Source organism: Ctenocephalides felis, unplaced genomic scaffold (genome assembly GCF_003426905.1).
Source record: "Ctenocephalides felis isolate EL2017-DRISC unplaced genomic scaffold, ASM342690v1 CF-g0.4_SCAFFOLD_01886, whole genome shotgun sequence".
In the NCBI taxonomy this organism is placed as follows: domain Eukaryota; kingdom Metazoa; phylum Arthropoda; class Insecta; order Siphonaptera; family Pulicidae; genus Ctenocephalides; species Ctenocephalides felis.
The window spans coordinates 167,852,761-167,871,057 of record NW_020538040.1 but is presented as its reverse complement, the minus strand read 5'-3'; the positions used below and the strand labels follow the sequence as shown (position 1 = coordinate 167,871,057).

Here is an 18,297-nt window from a genome sequence, read left to right as displayed (position 1 = left end):
TCAAATTAATGCTGAATTGATTATCCCAATTCATCTGGGAATGAGTGATACTGATGATACAGACGCCCTTTTAGTAATATCTCCGGATACCTTCTTAGTTAACTTTGATTCTGATTCTGGAATAACACTTTGTGAGAAACCACCATGTGTTGTTGATGTTATGATCAATCATGTTGACGATTTGCGCCATAAATTATCGCAATTGAATGCTCAGCTTTGTGGGGAATCGCAAAATAATTATAGTCTACAATATACTCATAAATTTAGATCTGCAGTTGATTACACTTCATGCCCTAACATGGCAAGCAATGATGTTAGAAACACAAATGTTCGATGTCAAGATGGTAGTAAAATGCCTCTGCCAAATCAGAGCTTATATTCTGAAATTCCCAGCATGTTCTCTGATATAAGCAGTATTTCAAATTTTCCCCATGCGAATTATGCAGATGATCGTCTATTGCTTGAAATAGATAATTTTCTAACAAAAACTGTAGCAGGGTTTGAAAAGCAAAAGTTTGTTAAGACTACCTCTTCATATTCAAGGGCTTTAGGCAATGATAATCATGATTCAAAAGAAAGTAAAAATTCTAGCGGGTGAATCCTTTTTTCTCCAGTAATGAAAAATCTTGTATTCCATTACAAACAAACAGTAATGAGTATTTAAACCAAAAATCAAATATAATTGATATGAAATTCAGTGAAACTCAAATGAAAATAAGGATATACATTCTACAGACGATTGTGCAAAAAACAGTGGATACTGCTTTAGTTTTGTACCTGAACTTCAGTTACCTGATTCCAACAGAGCCACGTATTCATCAGAATGTACTGATCAAAAACAAAGTGTGCAAGAATTATATAATGGTGAAATTACGTTAAGTAAAAATTTAAGATCTAAAGAATATGATACTAGTAAAGCAAATTATAGCAAATTAAGTTTAGAAAAATTATGGAATTTTGAATATAAAGATTCAAACATGGAACAAGAAAGTGAAAAGCTACGCCGAGAGGTAAATAAATGATTTATTTTATCAACTATTTTTGAATTGAAAATTTTATTTATTTCAGCACTGTGAACAGGAAATCCAACTTTTACAAACAAAGTTATTGGAATCTCAAGAAAAATTAGCAGTTGCAATAAAAGTAGATAAAGCTAAAGACAATGCTATAAATCAATTAAAACTTGCTTGGCAAAGGTAAATCTTAGTAGATGAAACTTTAAGTAATCACAAGACTTAAGAATTAGGAAAAATCTATACACTACATACTATAATTTATCAAACATCTTGTATGAATAAAAAAACATTCAAAGCATGAAATATTTAGCTGTCACAAACAACATATAAATGATTAAATTATAAGTCCTTAAAATTAAAAATAATATCATGGTAGGTTATTTAGATTATTACAAACTTGGCAAGGCTTGTAAGTTATATGAACCTCATTTGTTCACTAGCAATCATTCCTCCAACCATCAAATAGTTCATATAAAATTCATTTATTAGAGAAAAATAAACTTATGTTTAAACGAGAGGGATAGCTAGCCTGGATAGCAACTCCGTATTCCTTATCTCCCCAGCTCTCACCCCAACAGTTCTTAACCAACCAGTAATCATTACTGTCTTCATCAGTACCATAACCAGTATTAAATTTCTCTTAAAAGATTGGTTGATAAAGTATTTTTTTACAGATTAGCAAATAATTATGAAAACAGAGATATCCAGTTGAATGCTCTAATGAACAATATGCAGAAAGAAAGGCAGCTGTTAGAAAATGAAAAGCAAATTTATGTAAAGGTATTTTGTTATAGCTCATGAAACAAATTACCACTTACTTTATCTTTGTAATTTATAATTGGACTATTTTTTTAGTCTTGTGCAACCCACAAAGAAGAAATAACAAGTTCATATGAATTAGTTAAATCTCTCAAAGAAAAATTATTAATATTTGAAAAAGCTGAACAGGATTTGAAGATGTGCGTTATATAAAGAAATTATTTTATTATATTTTATATAGTGTTATAATTAATTAATCTTGTAATTTTGTAATACTAGGAAATGGAAACATCAAGAAGATACATATCAATGTCACTGCAGAATACTGAACTACTTTACAATGGATTGCTGAAGGAAAAAAATGAATTAAATCAACAAAATGAAGAGCTCTCTCGAACAGTGGATACATTAAGGAACGAAATAGAAAATGTAAGTGATTTTTTATATCAATTAATTACACAAATTGTAATTAATTGTTTGATGTTTTTGTTCATGAAATTTGATTTGTTTTTTTTTTTTTATAAAGGAACATAAAAATTTTGTATCTGAAGAAACAAAATGTAAAACCCTTGTGGTTAAATGTGCCAATTTGGAATCTGAAAATCATATTTTGATAGAAGAAAAAAAGAATCTTAAAAATAAACTATCCCAAGAACAAGAGAAAAATAATAGATTGGAAATATTGAAAAGAAATTTAAATTCTGCACTCGATGAATCTAAACTTCGTGAGGTAAATTTAAATGGTTATTGGATGACACTTATTTTATTGTTGAATTAATATAAGATATACTCCCAAATTTAGGGTAAATTGTCTTCAGAAGTAAAAATTATTAAGAAGCAATTAGAAACTCAAAAAAAGGAACTAAAGGAATTTTATCAAAATCAAGTTGAAACTGTTGTGAAAGAAAAAATGCAAGAATTTCAGGTATTAACAAATATATATATAAATATTTATATAAATTAATTTATTCTTATCTCGTAATGTAGACTCAACTAGAATTTGCTGAAAAATGCATGGAAGCAGAGATTCAAAAACGGGAGCAGACACTTATGGAAAAATTAATGAAACAGATACAGAGTCTCATACAACAGTTTGTTTTTCAGATTTTAGATTAATATTACTTTGTTTTATAAAAATAAATAATATTTTTTCATATTTTACTAGAAGTGAGTTGGAAGTTAATTTACTTAAAGAAAAACATAAAGAGGAAATGGGGCTGTGCAAATTGCAGTTGAAGAGTACTAGTCAACACAATTCGATTTTAAAGGTATATATATATATATATATATATATATATATATATATATACATTTTTTGGGGCAAAATACATATTTTATTTCAGTTTTTTTATTTACAACTTTAATTGTTATAAAAATGTTTAGGAAAAACTATCAAATTACTATGCCAAACGAGGTAAAATAGCAGAACAATTACATAAAGTTATGGAAAACCAATGGCAAGCTGCTTTACAAATTATTTCCAGTCCAACAGGTATATAAAATATTTCAAAAAATGGTTTCATATTAATATATGATTTGTTTCCTTAATTTCAGTTTTAGATAAAAATTCAGATAATGATTTGAATGGTATAATGTCTGCACGAAGTAATTTTGATGCAGATGATCTGAAAACTATAAATTATCCAGAAAAAGATATTGATAAGTTGGAGAATGATTCCAGGTAAATTTCAGCCATTTGTACCCATATAATTTATTATGCATATATGCACCACATCAATTTTGAAAGCAAAGAAAAAAAAAAAAATTAAATAAAAAATAAATATGATCTTATACTTAATATAGAATTCAATTATATATTAAACTGTACTATTTTTATGTTATTAGTATAAAACCAATATTGAAGAAAAATTCTTTGATGGTTATTTCAACACCTGTTTCTAGTCGCAATGTTCCAAATGAAAATGATTTGGAGGCGTATTTAAAACAAGTGAGTTTTTTTCAAATTATTTTTTATATTATTCAATTAATCAATTTGTAAAATTATATAACTAACTTTACTTTTTAGTTTTTGTTGCATGCATCTGAAAATAAACAAAACTCTTCTGATTGGCAGAAAGTATCCCAAAGTACGCCTAAGTTGAAAAATTTTTTAGAGCAAGATGATGATTCAAAATCGGAAGCTGGAAATGTTTATTTTAAGAATTTAAAATAATGACGAAAACTTTTTATGTTCAGATATAATTTAAAGAATGAATTACACACTTTTATTTATATGAAAGATATATTTTATAATCAATATACAATGGCATTAAGTTCTTATAGTATATTTGAGATATAAAGGTTAATTTTGTTGTAAATATAAATCATGCATAAGTAAGATTCTATTTAAGAGACGATTCTTGTGAATAATTAAATTGCTGCTTTGGCTCGCCCTCTAACCAAAACGTTTCCATTTCGCCTTTGCCCTGTTAATTAAAAATAGGTAAATTAATAGCCAATGATAATAATCAATCATTTCATTTACCTTCAGATTGACTTTTCCTCGCGGTAATAGTTTAAACGAGTAGCCTTTAAGATTATCATTGACAGCCTTTGATATGTGTATTTTACCACAAGTGCCTGTACTTTGCATTCTTGAGGCTGTATTTACAGTATCTCCAAAAAAACAGTATCTCGGAACTTTGATTCCTACAACACCGCCAACTACGGGTCCGGTATGTAATCCTAATTTGAAAGAAACATTTGGTATTCTAATTAGAATTTGCAGAAAACATGTAGTGTCATAAGAAAGAATACCAGAATTATAAAAAAGCGGATAATTTGAACCAGATATATAAAATGGTTTGCATAACAGTGCGCCCTGAATCGATTCAAAAAATAATCTACCAGCAACTCGGCGCCGCATTCTGACGAAAACGTACCTGCTGTAAACTTGATACTATTGTGCAAGTTGTGCAATTTGTTTTATATGAATTTGTGGATTGAAAAGCATACATTTACAATAAAATATAAATTTATTTTTTGCATGTTAAAGGTGTAATCAATTTCAAAAGACACAGGAGTTGATTCCACTGTCGTTATAATTACTTAATTTACGAATTGCTCGGTTGTTTTGCCGTATTTGGAATAAAAAAAATGCCAAAGAGTAAAAAATACTTACAAAATGGTTAATAGTGAAATTATAAATTATAATACTGGTCTTATCGCTGCATAGATTTATCCTAAGATTTTTTTTTTATTTTTAATTCACGGGCAGTATTTAATTTTTACAATTTTATGGTGGGCCGTACTTATTAACAATTTACAAAACTTGATTTATATCAATAAACATTGTACATAATATAAAAATAATTATTTTAAAAAAAGTATTTTTTTCATAAATTAATGCAACGAGAAAATACTACATTATAATTAATTTATTGATGGAAGAAAGTTGGTGATGTAAAAAAAAATCTATATTTTATAATATATTGCAAAAAAATCTAAATCTAGTGGTGCATAGCGAAGACAAATTGGTCGAACTTCCCATTCCGAAAATTAAAATTTTTATAAAAGCTTCAAATTTTTTTGAAAACTTTGAAAAAATTATATTTTTGAAAATTTTGAACTTTTTGGAAAAATTTGACTTTTTGAAATATTTGATTTTTTTTTATAATTCGAAATTTTTTGAAAACTTGAGTTTTTTTCCAATTAAAGAACCGATTAAAATTTTATAAAGGCAGGTCCAGTGGTTTTGGAGAACTAATAAAAAAAGTAAAAACAAATTATTTGGCGATCAAAAATGATCCAGATATATGCACATCAAATTATCAGTTATTTTATAAAGATTTTAATAATAAGTATAATATAAACTTTGTTTACATTTCTATAAGTTCCGTTCGAATGCAACGCGGCGCTTACGCGCTTCGATATGTCATCTCTAAAACACCTACGCAGATCGATTTTTTTTAAAAATGTGCAAAATTTTCAAAGTATGGAAAAATTTCAAATCTTTCAAAAATTTCTAAATTCTAGAAAATCTAATATTTACACAGTTGAAAAAAAATAAAATCTTTTTTAAAACTTTTAATTTTTGGTGCGGGAAGTTCGATGAATTTGCCTTAAGACACGATGCTTTAATCACTAGTTTTTGTCAAAATTTTCCATGCATGTTTGCTTTCGATGGTAGTTGAATATTGTCGACCAGACGTATCATGTTCAATTAATTTTTTAAATCAATACACATTCAATTTATAAATAATATCCTATCTATCACCTATTTTGATCTATATTTTTGCTTTCAATGGTAGTTCAAGATGGTCCACCTGACCTGTCGTATCGTGTTCAGTGCTAAATTCGTCGCGTACATGGTGTGATCTTTTGATATGATGCAAGTTGATTTGTGTCAGTAAACATCGAATTTGACAAATAATATTTTATATACTACCGCTTTTGATCTGTAATGTTGCTTTTGATGGTAGTTCAAGATGGTCTACCTGACCTGTCGTGTAGTGTGCAGTGCTAAATTCGTCGCGTACATGGTGTGATCTTTCGTTATATTTTCATAACGCAAGTTGATTTGTGTCGAAAAACATTGAATTAGATAAATAATATTTATGTATTACCGATTTTGATCTGTATTTTTGCTTTCGATGGTAGTTCAAGATGGTCCACCTGCCGTATCATGTTCAGTGCCAAATTCGCCGCGTGCATCGTGTGGTCTTTTGTGAGTTCGGGAGCGCCAGATACGGCCATGTATATCTGTAAATTTGAACAAAAAGTTACTAGTAATGATAGTGAATTGTGTTTATGTTTTAAATGCAGTGTGAACTTTACAGTTACAATAATTAGTTACAAAGACTATCTGAACTGAAATGATGCTAAAAACGTTTGGAGGAGTTGACATCGCTGAGGCAGTCGGTGGTCGGTGCTTTGTGATCGGTACTCGGTAAGTCTTTTAATAATCATCTACATTGTTTTGGAAACCATTGCATGGTTGCTTGTCATGCTGTTAACAATTTACCTATATTTGGTTATTTTAAGATATTAATAATGATGCGAGCCGTTTTCATATTCTTCAACGCCTCGAACGACTTGAAAGTCCCTAGAGTATTTTTCGATATTATGCCCAATGGCAGTTTAACAAATATGCTTATTATTCCTCAACGTAATAGGGACAGACAATTAAAAAAATCTAACAAATAGTTAGATGTAAAAAAAACTTCAATATCTCCACTATTTACAATGTCGGATATATGGTGCGCTATATAATTATATACAATCAAATAAAATAAAATTGTAAGGATAACTTATACAATGTGTATGACTAATGTCCGCGCATACAAAGTCAACAAATAAACAATAAACAGAAAGGAAACAATGTCGTCTTAATACAGAGGCACATTGTCATCTTATGTTTAAGACCTCGCCATTCTTTACGAACTAATAAATATAATATTTTTATCATTATATTAAATTATTTTGAAATCAACATTTTTAAAATATATGAAAATAAACATAAAAAAGTTACTGAGACCGCCTATTTTCTGATAATATATGCAATATTTGAACAATACAAGATAGAGCTATTAACACTTACGGGACGTCACCGATTTCAAAACAATCTACTGTACCGGCTGTAAACTTGATTTCATTGTGTATGTTATGCAATTTGTTCGATGAAAATTTGGTTATTGAAGGACATACATTTATAATATTAATTTATTTTTGATCATTTTATAAAGAATGCTTAACAATAAAATGTTGTTCTCTGCCTTCATCCTAGTGCTTTTCTGTCAGAACAGACAATACAATCCCTTTTTCTTTCTCTCGCATTTAGAATATGCCACTGATTAGTCAGTATATTTGTTCATTTTTGTGCTGCCATAATGTTTTTTTTCTATTATATTGTCTAATAATTCATTTGTAAAGTGTAAAGTAAAATTATCTATTGGATGTCTTATATTGCTTGGTATTTGTAGTCGGGGTGAAGGGGAATCGGCACATTCGCTAATGTCTTTCCGCTCTTCATTTAATTTGTCGAACTTCTTCTACTTTTTGTTGGTTGGATAATATCATCATCACATTCATCACTATCTTCGGTGCGAATAGTAATTTCGTAAAATTTGTCTGTATGAATGTCTATTTGAAACTCATCTTCACTACTGCTTAATTCACAAAATTCACCAGTTGTTTTGTCATATTTAAAAGCGCTAGGCCATTTTTGATATTTAAAAAAAGACTATATAGCAAAGAAAAAGGATAAAAATTTTACTAAAATAACTTAAAATTATTTTCAAAATACAACACTGTTTATCACTGCTATATGTAATTTATTCAACGTTTCGACGCAACCTGAGTCATTGTTTATAAAATAGCCTGTGTCTGGATAGAGTATGTTTGTCCACTCAGGTGGACAGCCGTCCCCAAAGAGTTAAATTATGTTCCTATTTTCATTACGTAACCGAAATAACGATATTTTGAAATTTTTAATATGAAACGTATCTTCGCCATATTTATGACAATGATTATGTGTAATTATTGATTTTATAATTATCAAAAATGATCTATGTAAATACTGTTTTCCTACCACTGATCCCTACGATTTTTGTTTATTCTATGGAAATTTTTCAGAAATCGTCTTTTGTTTCACGATTAAAGCAATCAGTTATAAATTTGTCTATTGTGAGTTTTGTGTAGTATTGTCAAAAACTAGTTTTTTTAATATTTTTTTTTCAAAACAGAGGATTATTTACAGGTAACTAAAATATAATATTTTTCTTTGCGATTTACAATAGAACACAAAGACTGTTTATATGAAATGCCAATTTATCAAGATCAGGAACAGATTTTGTAAAAAAAAAGAATTGTAACTTGTAAGTTTTAAAGTATCGACTTTAAGCAAACTATTTATTCATTGATGGTCAAGAGTCAATCAATATAATTTCAATATATTTTTCAATTACCTGTCCAATTGTTTCAACTTTATAAACGTGATGCAAATCAAGCAATTTGTCAAATACTGAAAATACTGTGTTCATAGTTGCCACTAAACTCATTGCATCCAGCACAGTGTGAGAATTTAGTTCCTCCAAGGAGCAAAATAGTATAGTTACTGCTCCGAAACTCTAAAAATATAAAATTATTCTTATTAACAAACATTAGAATATTAATAATTGCCATACAGGGGCGTAACGTGCCTTGGTGGGGCCCCATATCGAAATTGGTTTGGGGGCCCCCCTAAAGATTTTTCATAATTTAAAGAAACATAAAAAGATTAATAAATTCATTTAATAAAATTAAAAGAACATTTATTTATCAAATTTTCAAATATACATCGAATATTATTCTTAATATTTTACAAGTAACTAAAATTAAATATTCACTCTCCTTGCCTTTTTATCCGCAAACTGATTTATTAAGTAATTTATAGCTGATGATGTTTTTAGTTTTTCTAATGTTTCTGCCTCTATGGACAATAGAGACAGGTCTGATAGACGTTTCTGTTTTATTGATGTTCTGAGGTAATTTTTGATTAATTTTAATTTTGAAAAACTCCTTTCACAGTTGCGGTTGTAACTGGAAGGGTCAAGAATAAAATGCAAGCTGTTATTACATCCGGAAAACTGGATGCAATATACTATTAATCTACATTTAGTTAAATCGATTCCATATTGATTAAATATATTCAAAATTTCAATTTTGAGTCCTTCGGCTGCTGTCAGATACTGCTACAAATCCCAAAAATGATTCACAGATTTTTAATTCTTTAGGCACATTATTACCATCCTCTGCTATCGAGATGTATCGGAAAACCAGAGAAAGTTGGTCAATCTTTGACAAATCTTGCGTTGTATCTAAAATTATTATAGAAATGGGGCCTTTTTAATTCTGAAATAATATTGTTCCTAACTGCGGTTCCTAACAAACTTATAATTTCATTTTGGATCAAAGGGCTTAAATAATTTATTGCTCCCTTTGGTTTTAAAAGAAGTTCTTTCAAAACAGCATCATAATTCGATAGCAAACGCAAAATTGACATAAAACTTCCAGAATCGGAGTCATGGCCTCTTAAAGGCAAATTGCAAGATGCTAATGTTATTATAACATTAATTATACGATGCAATACATCTTTCCAAAATGTAATTTTGCAATTAATTTCACTTGACAATTGCGTATCGATAGTATTTCCTTGCAACCAATTATTATGAGAAAGGGGCGCATTAATATGCTGCTGTGACTTTTCATGTTCAAGTAAAGTTTGTGTAAAATTGCTTCTAATAGAAGCACCGTTAACCCATGCAGAGGAGTATGATTTACTACGACGATCCGCTAATAACCAACAAAAGTGACAGTATGGTTTGTTTAAAATATTAGAATAACATAACCATGGTTTTGAAATCTTTATGCCTGCTTTATTATTAGTATATAAATAATGATAAACGGAAAAAGAACGGTTACAAAATAATTCACAATCAACTGAAATATGTGAATAACCCCGCTGTCTTTCAATATATAAAACCTTCGACTAACTCTGGCAATTATCATATGATTGTATTTTTTCTAACGCCTTTATTTCTGTACCAAATGTTGTACTTCTTGTCCATTTTGGGTCAGTTGTAAAAAATATTACTTATTAAAAGAAATCCCTGCTGTTCGTTCGTCGCTTGTCAACATATCATTGTATTTTGGGTACGCATAACTGTACATTGTTTATTGAGGGTTTTTCATTGATTATTGAGGGTTAAACGGGGAAACCCCGTAGGCAAAACATGCCGATAATCGATGTAGGTTGTCCCGACAATAAAAATAAATAGATTTTTTGACTTTGTCGTTTGTGAAATAAATAAAAAGTTTTTCTCAATATCTGTTAACGCTCGTTGGGGGCCCCCTGGGCCCGGGGGCCCCGTATCTTTGATACGGCTGATACGGCGGTAGTTACGCCCCTGTTGCCATATTAATTCTAATATCTTCAGAATCAGGTCATGACGAGAATATTCATTAATCATAGATTTATTTGCCTTGGTGAGATATTGGATGAGAAAGATGGGTTTTTATTATAAAATTGATATTTTTTCCGAATCTTACTTCCTTGGTTAACATAAAAGCGTTTGGTACATACATATTAAACTAAAAACGCAATAAATTAATTGAAAAACGCAATAACGAATAATTATTATACATAAAAAAGTGACAATTCAAATACTTGGTGTGGAGTGCCTATTTAGGGGGCATCCATTAATCACGTGATCGACTTTTTAAAGATTTTTGGACAACCCCCCGCTTGGTGATTTGTGGTGATTTTCAAAATTACTCCCCACCCCCGGACCAAACAACACGCGTATTTTTAGTTACGAGAAAAAAATGTAAAGTTTTTGATTTTTTTTGTAAATGTTTGGATTTTTTAGAAAAAATTCAGGTAATAAATAAATACACGTGATATCTTACTATACCCCTTCCTCCCCCACGTGATATATCGTTATTTTTTATCAACCCTCCCCTCTCCCCCTAAAAACTTCACGTGATGGACGCCCCTTTAGCGACAAATAGTATTATACACCATTATTCGCGTGATCAACTTTTTAAAGATTTTTGGACTCTCGTTCCCCCTTTGTGATTTGTGGTGATATTCAAAATTACCCCCCTCCTAACCAAATATCACGTGTATTTTTAGTTACGAGAAAAAAATGTAAAGTTTTTTGTAAATGTTCAGACTTAAAAAAAAAAAGTCAGGTAAAAAATAAATATACGTGATACTTTACTATACCCCTTCCTCCCCCAATTAATATATTGTAATTTTTTTATCCCTCCTTCTTCCCCCTCCTTTCCCTAAAAACCTCACGTGATTAATGGATGCCCCCTTAGCAAAAAATAGCATTATACACAATGTGACTTTGCACATCTACTTCTTGTAGCTTCATCTTTTTTTTATTAATATCCAAAAAACGTTATCATAGAACATAAACTCTTATGCGAACAGTAAAGGTTTTCAACCACTGCATACTTGAGACATAAGAACTTATCCCGAACTGTTGACTTTTTTGAAAACATCTTGAAACTTGAAAATATGTTTCTTAAAAAAAAATAATGCAATTTAAATAGTCAATATAGGTTATTGATTTATACTCCTGACGATTATACTTGTCAATAGACCAAATTTTGCCACTTTTTAACTAATCACAGCTAATTGTTTAATGAAGATAGTATTTATTGGAATGTAGTATCAATAAATAATGAAACCCTGGGGATAAGGTCAGTGAGCTTTATATTATTATTGCCAAAACAAAAAAATAGTACTAGATTCAAGTTTGCAGCTTTTGGTTTTTCATCTCCTAAGTTTCCATACAATTATATATAGGAATTTAAAGTAATTACATAGTTTCGCCATTTATATAAATTTCATGTTTCTACTACTTTTTTATTTAATATCTATCTGTGATTTATAGTAATTATTATTTTCTAGTCTTTAGTGGTTTGAGAAGGCAACCCACTAGTTGCTTTTTGCTAGTTGTGATCAAATCAGGAACTGGTGATTGCCAATCCATGTTCTTACCATGAGGCCATAGTTGGTCTATGTTTGTACTAAAATATGTAAATTTATTTTAAATACCTTGCATGTATTTAATGGGTTTTGTCCAGCTCTTAAACCGTCAGCAACTGATCTCGGTATCATAGAATAGACTAATTCATCACCTTTTCTCTTCCATTTTTCAGCAAGTTCATAAGTTTCCTCCAGTTCTAAGGAACGTTGTTCGGCTCTTTCGCACATGAGCTCTAATCTGATTAGAAGAAAATAATTCAATATTATTTTCTTCAGAAAAATTAATTATATAAATGCAGTTAAACAATGGGTAAACTATATAGGTATATGATTTTTGTTACTTTTTATACTTTTATTCCATTTTTTTTACTTGGAACAATGTTGCCATCCCGCCAGTACCATCTCTCTACTCAAACCGTGGAAGTTTAGGTCGTTTAGATATAAACCCATTCCGCACAGCTCATCAAGATTATTTATTCTAAAATAAAATAGAAAGACTTATGATCAATTCATTTGGGAATGGCTAAAGTCTTTAATTGTTTACTTAGATTGCAAAAGAAAATTTTAACCAAGACAGACAATTCATAGAAAAACGGTCAGAAAATTGATTATACTATTCCTGATTTTGTTTTGGAAAATTTGTTTTAAAGCATTTTTTTAATGTATTGCACAAGTATCTATTGGTTTCTGTTATCTATCATGTATACTTACAAGGGGCTACATAAAAATATTATAGAATCTATATCTTTAATATATCTCATTTGTCCTTTAAGCAACAGACTTCTATATCCTTGACTGCCTCTTCTATTCATGACTCTTATTACTTCTGAAGTGGCTTCTTCTACTTTTATGTGTTCAGTGGCCGTTTTCAGTAATTCTAGTTCGAATAATACTGAATGCATTAACATTATCTGAAAATTTTGAAAATAGATAATAAACAATACATCTTTAGTAACTGCCAAAGCCAGTTGTCATTTCACGTACATTAGTCCAGGTCAATTGCAAGCCTTTTGGCCTACGTAATTTGAAGTGGTCTGTAAGATTTTCGCCAATCAAATTCCGCATTGAAGACGTAATAATCTGTACATAAATAAAAATAAAAATTACGACATTTTTGTCTTAATCATAATAATCCTTGTTTCGCTAGAATTGGTCTTTTGTTATAAGGACTACCAAGCACTATTGTTAGTTTTAGACAAAACTTTTTACGTTTTACACTAAACATACTCCATTTGTGATGTGATAGATATACCTTCTGACCAGCTTTTATTATTTTCACATCTTTATTTAAAATGAGGCCAAATGGAAATAACTGCAGAAGTATTTCGTACGAAACATCGCTTAATCTCGTTTGAGATACCACAGTGACTTTATTTAGACTCTGCATCTATAAATAACAATTGAGATTTAAAATATGAGACTGTTAAATATATATTATATATTTGCTTACATATTCTGTATTATCAAAATCAAGACGAAATTTGGCAACAACTCTTGTTCCTGCAAAATGTTGTCCAGTAGTTTCAGTACACGTGTTTAGCTGCGTTATGTTCAAATTGAACCCATACAACTGCTCGGCAATTTCCAATAATTGTCCTGGACGTGGATAAAGATGAATTATAACTTGCATTTTCTATTATTATTTTTTTTGAAGTAGGAATATTATTCAGATTTACCCGTAAAGTAGGATGAAAATCCAGCCCTCGTACTTCTGTAAATAAGCACCGCGCCTTTGTCGTCGACACTGGCCAGTTGCATCGAGGGACTTTTCATTTTTGGATAGGTAAATCGCATTTGTAAGTGAATGTTATCGACGTTCTGAAGAAAGTCACAAAAATATCGGCCTGTGCTTTTGATCATTTTGTCATATCTGAAATTACAAATATCCATCAGAAATGAAGACTGAACATCCTAATTAGTCCAGTCATTATAGTAATTTCAACTCGGAATTCGAGATACCCAGCTGTAAGTCTGTAAATACCCTAAAATAGCACCTTAAAAGTTATCTCAAAACCTACATATGGTACGTACACCCTACCATATATAGGTTTTGAGACAACTTTTAGGATGCTATTTTAGGGTATTTACAGACTTACAGCTGGGTATCTCGAATTCCGAGATTCTTACCCAATTTAAGCTTAAATGAGTAGACTAAATAGTCACAGAAATTTATGACAATACAATTAAAAAAGAAACTTAGCTCTCTATTTATATCAATTAATAAGTACAACATTATCACTGTAAAAAGCTATTTTTCTAGTATATGAGCAGTTGATGATCAATCTTCATATGATGATATTATGTAAGATAGGATAACCATGGCCAGGGCAGTTCCGCATTTCCACCTTGCGCCTTGCATTTTTTGAGAAGCAATATTTATTCCGGATTCAAAAATTTTCTCAAAGAAGAAATTTTTTTCAAAATTTTTCTCAAAAAATTTTGATTTTGTCAAAAAGATTCCAAATTGTTCCAAATTTTTGAAAATATTCTTATCACTATTACCCAAGTTTTCGTTCCGCATTTAAGTAAAAAAAAATGGTCATCTTATCTTATGTAGATAGATGATCAAAAATATTAATTTCTATTATATAGTAAAAAACTGTTCGTAATTAGTAAGGTTTTTAATATATTTGTTTTGTGTCTTGGGTCTTCATAGTTCATAATGCAATATATGCAAGACTTAGAGACCGATTTTGCCGCATAACAGACCAATGTTATGACAAGGCTATGTTATGAAGAACTTTCCATACAAATTTGTTCTAAATGTTAGCAAAAACTAGGTGGTTGCTGTGCAGTCAAGCGATTTTTATGGTTGTCAGATAGAAAACATAGCTTAGAAACCGCACAAATGTCAAAAAACGATGTTAGATAACATATGGTCTTTCTGACTGAGGTTCATAACATACGAGTTACGTTGCAGTTTATGTGCAAAACGCCTGAATGCACAGCATATACATGGCATTTTGACAGTTTTCAGTATGATTCAGTAGCATAATGTATGAAAGTTGGAGCGTAACATGGCCTTGCCATAACATTTGTCTGTTATGCGGCAGAATCGGTCCCTTAATAAGATTTTTCTTTACCCGAAGTTGCTGAAGAATCTCACAAAACATCTGCCGAAAAAAAGCATAAATTCTTCCGAATTTTTCTTGGTTAATGCAGCTAGTGCTTTTGCGAGATCTGTTATAAGTATATCTGCATATATCTAAAAAGAATATGAATTTTATGATTTTTATTAACCATGGGGCCAATTCTCTGATAAAATATAAATGTTATGGTAATGGGTCTATATTCGTATGAATAGGAAGTGACAAACTGTCAAAAAGCTAGGTATTTGCTGTGCGACCAGGCTACTTACACATAAAACCTAACCTCAAAAAGGAACAAATATCAAAGAACAATTTTATCTGATGCCTCTTTGGTAACACTTCCGCGAAGTTCGGTTTTATGTGTAAAACGCCTGATTGCAAAGCAAATTTAACCTTTTGGCAGTTTTCACTACCAATTCATGCGGGGATAGGGTTAGTGCTGGATTTACAATAGGGACAGTCGGCAAAATTTGAAAAAAAAAGAAAAAAGTTATGCATAGAAATCTATACATAGAACAAGTATGTAATGCGTGATAAATTTTCTGCAATCAAATAGTCATTTTAAATTTAATTTTTTCAATAGTTGTTGTAATTTTAATTTTAGAAAAATTAAACAAAAAAAATGGGGTGGCATTTTCGTCAGTGTCCCAGAGCATCAATTTTCTAAATGCGGCCCTGGATAAGACCGTAACATTGCGCTACCATAGCATTTCTATTTTATCGGAGATAATTGTTCAATAATTTTATTCATTATTATTTTTTTTTTATTAATTCTATTTTACCTGATGTGTGTTGAATACTGTGTGTTTGCAACCTGTGATTTGCAACGCTTTGCGCCATAAATGTTCTCCATATTCGATCTGATAACAATTAACATTAAAGTCATTTCATCGTATATTGAATATAAATGATATATTAGCGTGTTTAGAATCCAGATTAAATAATACCAATATTATAATAGCTATTTGAATAAAAATAATCAAATTATTGACGAATCGATAAAAAAAATCGATTTTTTACTTTTTGGATTTTCAAAGTTTAACTACTCAAGAATATATGTATGAGAGGATTTTTTAGAATTCAAATTATTATAGGCAGACGATAATCCTTCTCTGTTTTCTTCCTCCGCGAAACTAAAAACGCGTTTTCCTCAAAACTTTTTTGATACGATACCCACGATTTCTCAAATTCTACTGGCACCGGTTTACTCTAAATTTTTACAGACTTCTTTATAGAATTCTTTTTAGTATGAACTACGATCAACTAAAAATTTCGATTTTTACTACTTATAAAAAATTCGAGAATATCAAAAAAAGTTGTAATAAAAATATTTTTTTTTCAAGCAGCTGCTATTTTGTGTAAAACAATTATTTTAACTCGTCCGTAGTACATACAATAGTGACATTATTCTAGACTAATAATATATATCTTTTTTTCTTTTTGCAAATTTTCTCATTATTCTTTTAAAAAGTAGTTTAAAATCTGTTCATATCGATTAATAAATTTAGAAAAATACATTTTGAAAGAAATTGAAAGTGCTTTCACATACCTTTCAATAATTTTTCTAATAGTACTTTGATTTTCTATTCAAGATTATTCGAGATGGTTCAGTCTAATATTTATAATAAAATTATTATTTTACCTGTACAAAATGTTGTACACTTTCTAATAACATTCCATACATAACTGAAGTAATAAAATTTTTTTTAATAAAAAATAATTTTAACTTCTTCAACGAAGGTTACTTATTGTAATGAATTGTGCACTTTTTGTTCGAACTGTTCGTATAGGACTGATTGATAGAAATGTGTTCAATTATATCTGCGTCTTCTTAATTATATTTGGACACGCCTTTGTTGATAGACCCAAATTGGGGATGATACTGAAATTGATATTATTTTTTGAGGGTAGTTAGTCCTTAGAACTATAATAAGAAATCAATAAGTAAATATTATTCTGAACATTGATACAAAATAATTATTTGGTTTGAAAATAAAAACCAGTATTGGCAATTCTCTAACAGATGTGATTTTTGAAATTAGTGAAATTTTATATACTTTTATATTTATATTATTAAGTACTGAGAATCACGTAACATCTATTTTTCATACCCCTAAGTGGTTAAGGTTATCCACCTATCACATTTTATTATTTTTCGAACCAATTTTTAACTTCCCGTAATGTAAGTTATAGTAATCGCAAAAAAATCGAAAATAATTTTTTTTATATATCTTTACGTTTTAGAAGTTTCTGAATATTTTGGCATACCTTAGAAAAAATTGATGTATGTGTGTGTGCGTGTGTGTATGTGTGTGGGGATACAAATTTTCGTCGACGATTTCGGGAACACGAATGGAGCGATTTGAATAATTCAAGAAACATTCGATTTGTATTGATAAGGAGACGTGCTGATTAGTTTTTGGCAAAGGCAGGTCTAGCCGTTGCAAAGATATGGGGCAAAAAGTGCAAAAACGGTTACTCAGTTCTTAAGAGAACGGAGCGTCCGATTTGAATAATTGAAGAAAACATTTTACTTGTATTAACAAGATGAAGAACAGGTAAAATTAAAATTTTCATGAAGGCAGGTCCAGCGGTTTCGGAGATTTAGTGAAAAAAATGCCATCTGGCGGTCAAAAATGATCATTAGATATATGCTCATCAAATTATCAGATATTTTATAGAGATTTTAACAATAATTGTAAATTTTGTTTACATTCCAATAGGTTCCGTGCCAATGCTTATCTGTTAGATGGCGGCGCGGCGCTTACGCGCTTCGATATTTCGTCTTTATGCAGTTAAAGCAGTACGATTGCTTTGAAAAACAGTTCAGAATTTCCAAAATATTTCTAAATACTTTTTTCTTCAAGAAGTCTTCTTTTCAAAATAAGTAAATTTGTGTCAAAAATTTATAGTTTCTCAAAAATCGAATTTTTCAGAGTAATTTTTTTCAAAA

The 18,297-nt window shown here is 29.8% G+C and overlaps 2 protein-coding genes across 2 annotated transcripts; one reads left to right on the top strand and one right to left on the bottom strand.

Moving 5' to 3' along the window:
• Positions 1-40: 40 nt before the first annotated feature.
• Positions 41-4,058, top strand: LOC113376223 (ankycorbin-like). The gene is made up of 14 exons (XM_026616134.1): positions 41-578; positions 736-1,010; positions 1,069-1,196; positions 1,691-1,796; positions 1,872-1,979; positions 2,055-2,204; positions 2,302-2,505; positions 2,578-2,700; positions 2,763-2,866; positions 2,941-3,043; positions 3,159-3,267; positions 3,330-3,456; positions 3,621-3,723; positions 3,802-4,058. The coding sequence occupies exons 1-14, from the start codon at positions 41-43 to the stop codon at positions 3,946-3,948; spliced, it is 2,325 nt and encodes a 774-aa protein (XP_026471919.1). The 3' UTR covers positions 3,949-4,058.
• A 29-nt stretch (positions 4,059-4,087) lies between these two features.
• LOC113376222 (soluble guanylate cyclase 89Db-like) lies at positions 4,088-17,028 on the bottom strand. The gene is made up of 14 exons (XM_026616133.1): positions 16,987-17,028; positions 16,127-16,204; positions 15,339-15,460; positions 13,932-14,125; positions 13,706-13,851; positions 13,508-13,642; positions 13,240-13,335; positions 12,967-13,166; positions 12,626-12,733; positions 12,325-12,493; positions 8,681-8,842; positions 6,341-6,476; positions 4,261-4,460; positions 4,088-4,201 (listed from the first exon to the last, which is right to left on the bottom strand). Exons 1-14 carry the CDS (start codon positions 17,026-17,028, stop codon positions 4,118-4,120), a joined length of 1,872 nt encoding a protein of 623 aa, XP_026471918.1. The 3' UTR covers positions 4,088-4,117.
• Between the last annotated feature and the right edge of the window lie 1,269 nt (positions 17,029-18,297).

Coding starts and splice junctions, on each gene's coding strand:
- LOC113376222 (XM_026616133.1), bottom strand. CDS start 17,028: ATGTATGGAATGTTATTAGAAAGTGTACAACATTTTGTACAG. Junction 12,734..12,966: donor ATATTTTTATGTAGCCCCTT/GTAAGTATACAT, acceptor ATTTTATTTTAG/AATAAATAATCTTGATGAGC. Junction 4,461..6,340: donor AAAAATACAGATCAAAATCG/GTAATACATAAA, acceptor CTTTCAAATTAG/GATTACATACCGGACCCGTA.
- LOC113376223 (XM_026616134.1), top strand. CDS start 41: ATGAGTGATACTGATGATACAGACGCCCTTTTAGTAATATCTCCGGAT. Junction 1,797..1,871: donor AAAAGCAAATTTATGTAAAG/GTATTTTGTTAT, acceptor CTATTTTTTTAG/TCTTGTGCAACCCACAAAGA. Junction 2,506..2,577: donor ATGAATCTAAACTTCGTGAG/GTAAATTTAAAT, acceptor TCCCAAATTTAG/GGTAAATTGTCTTCAGAAGT.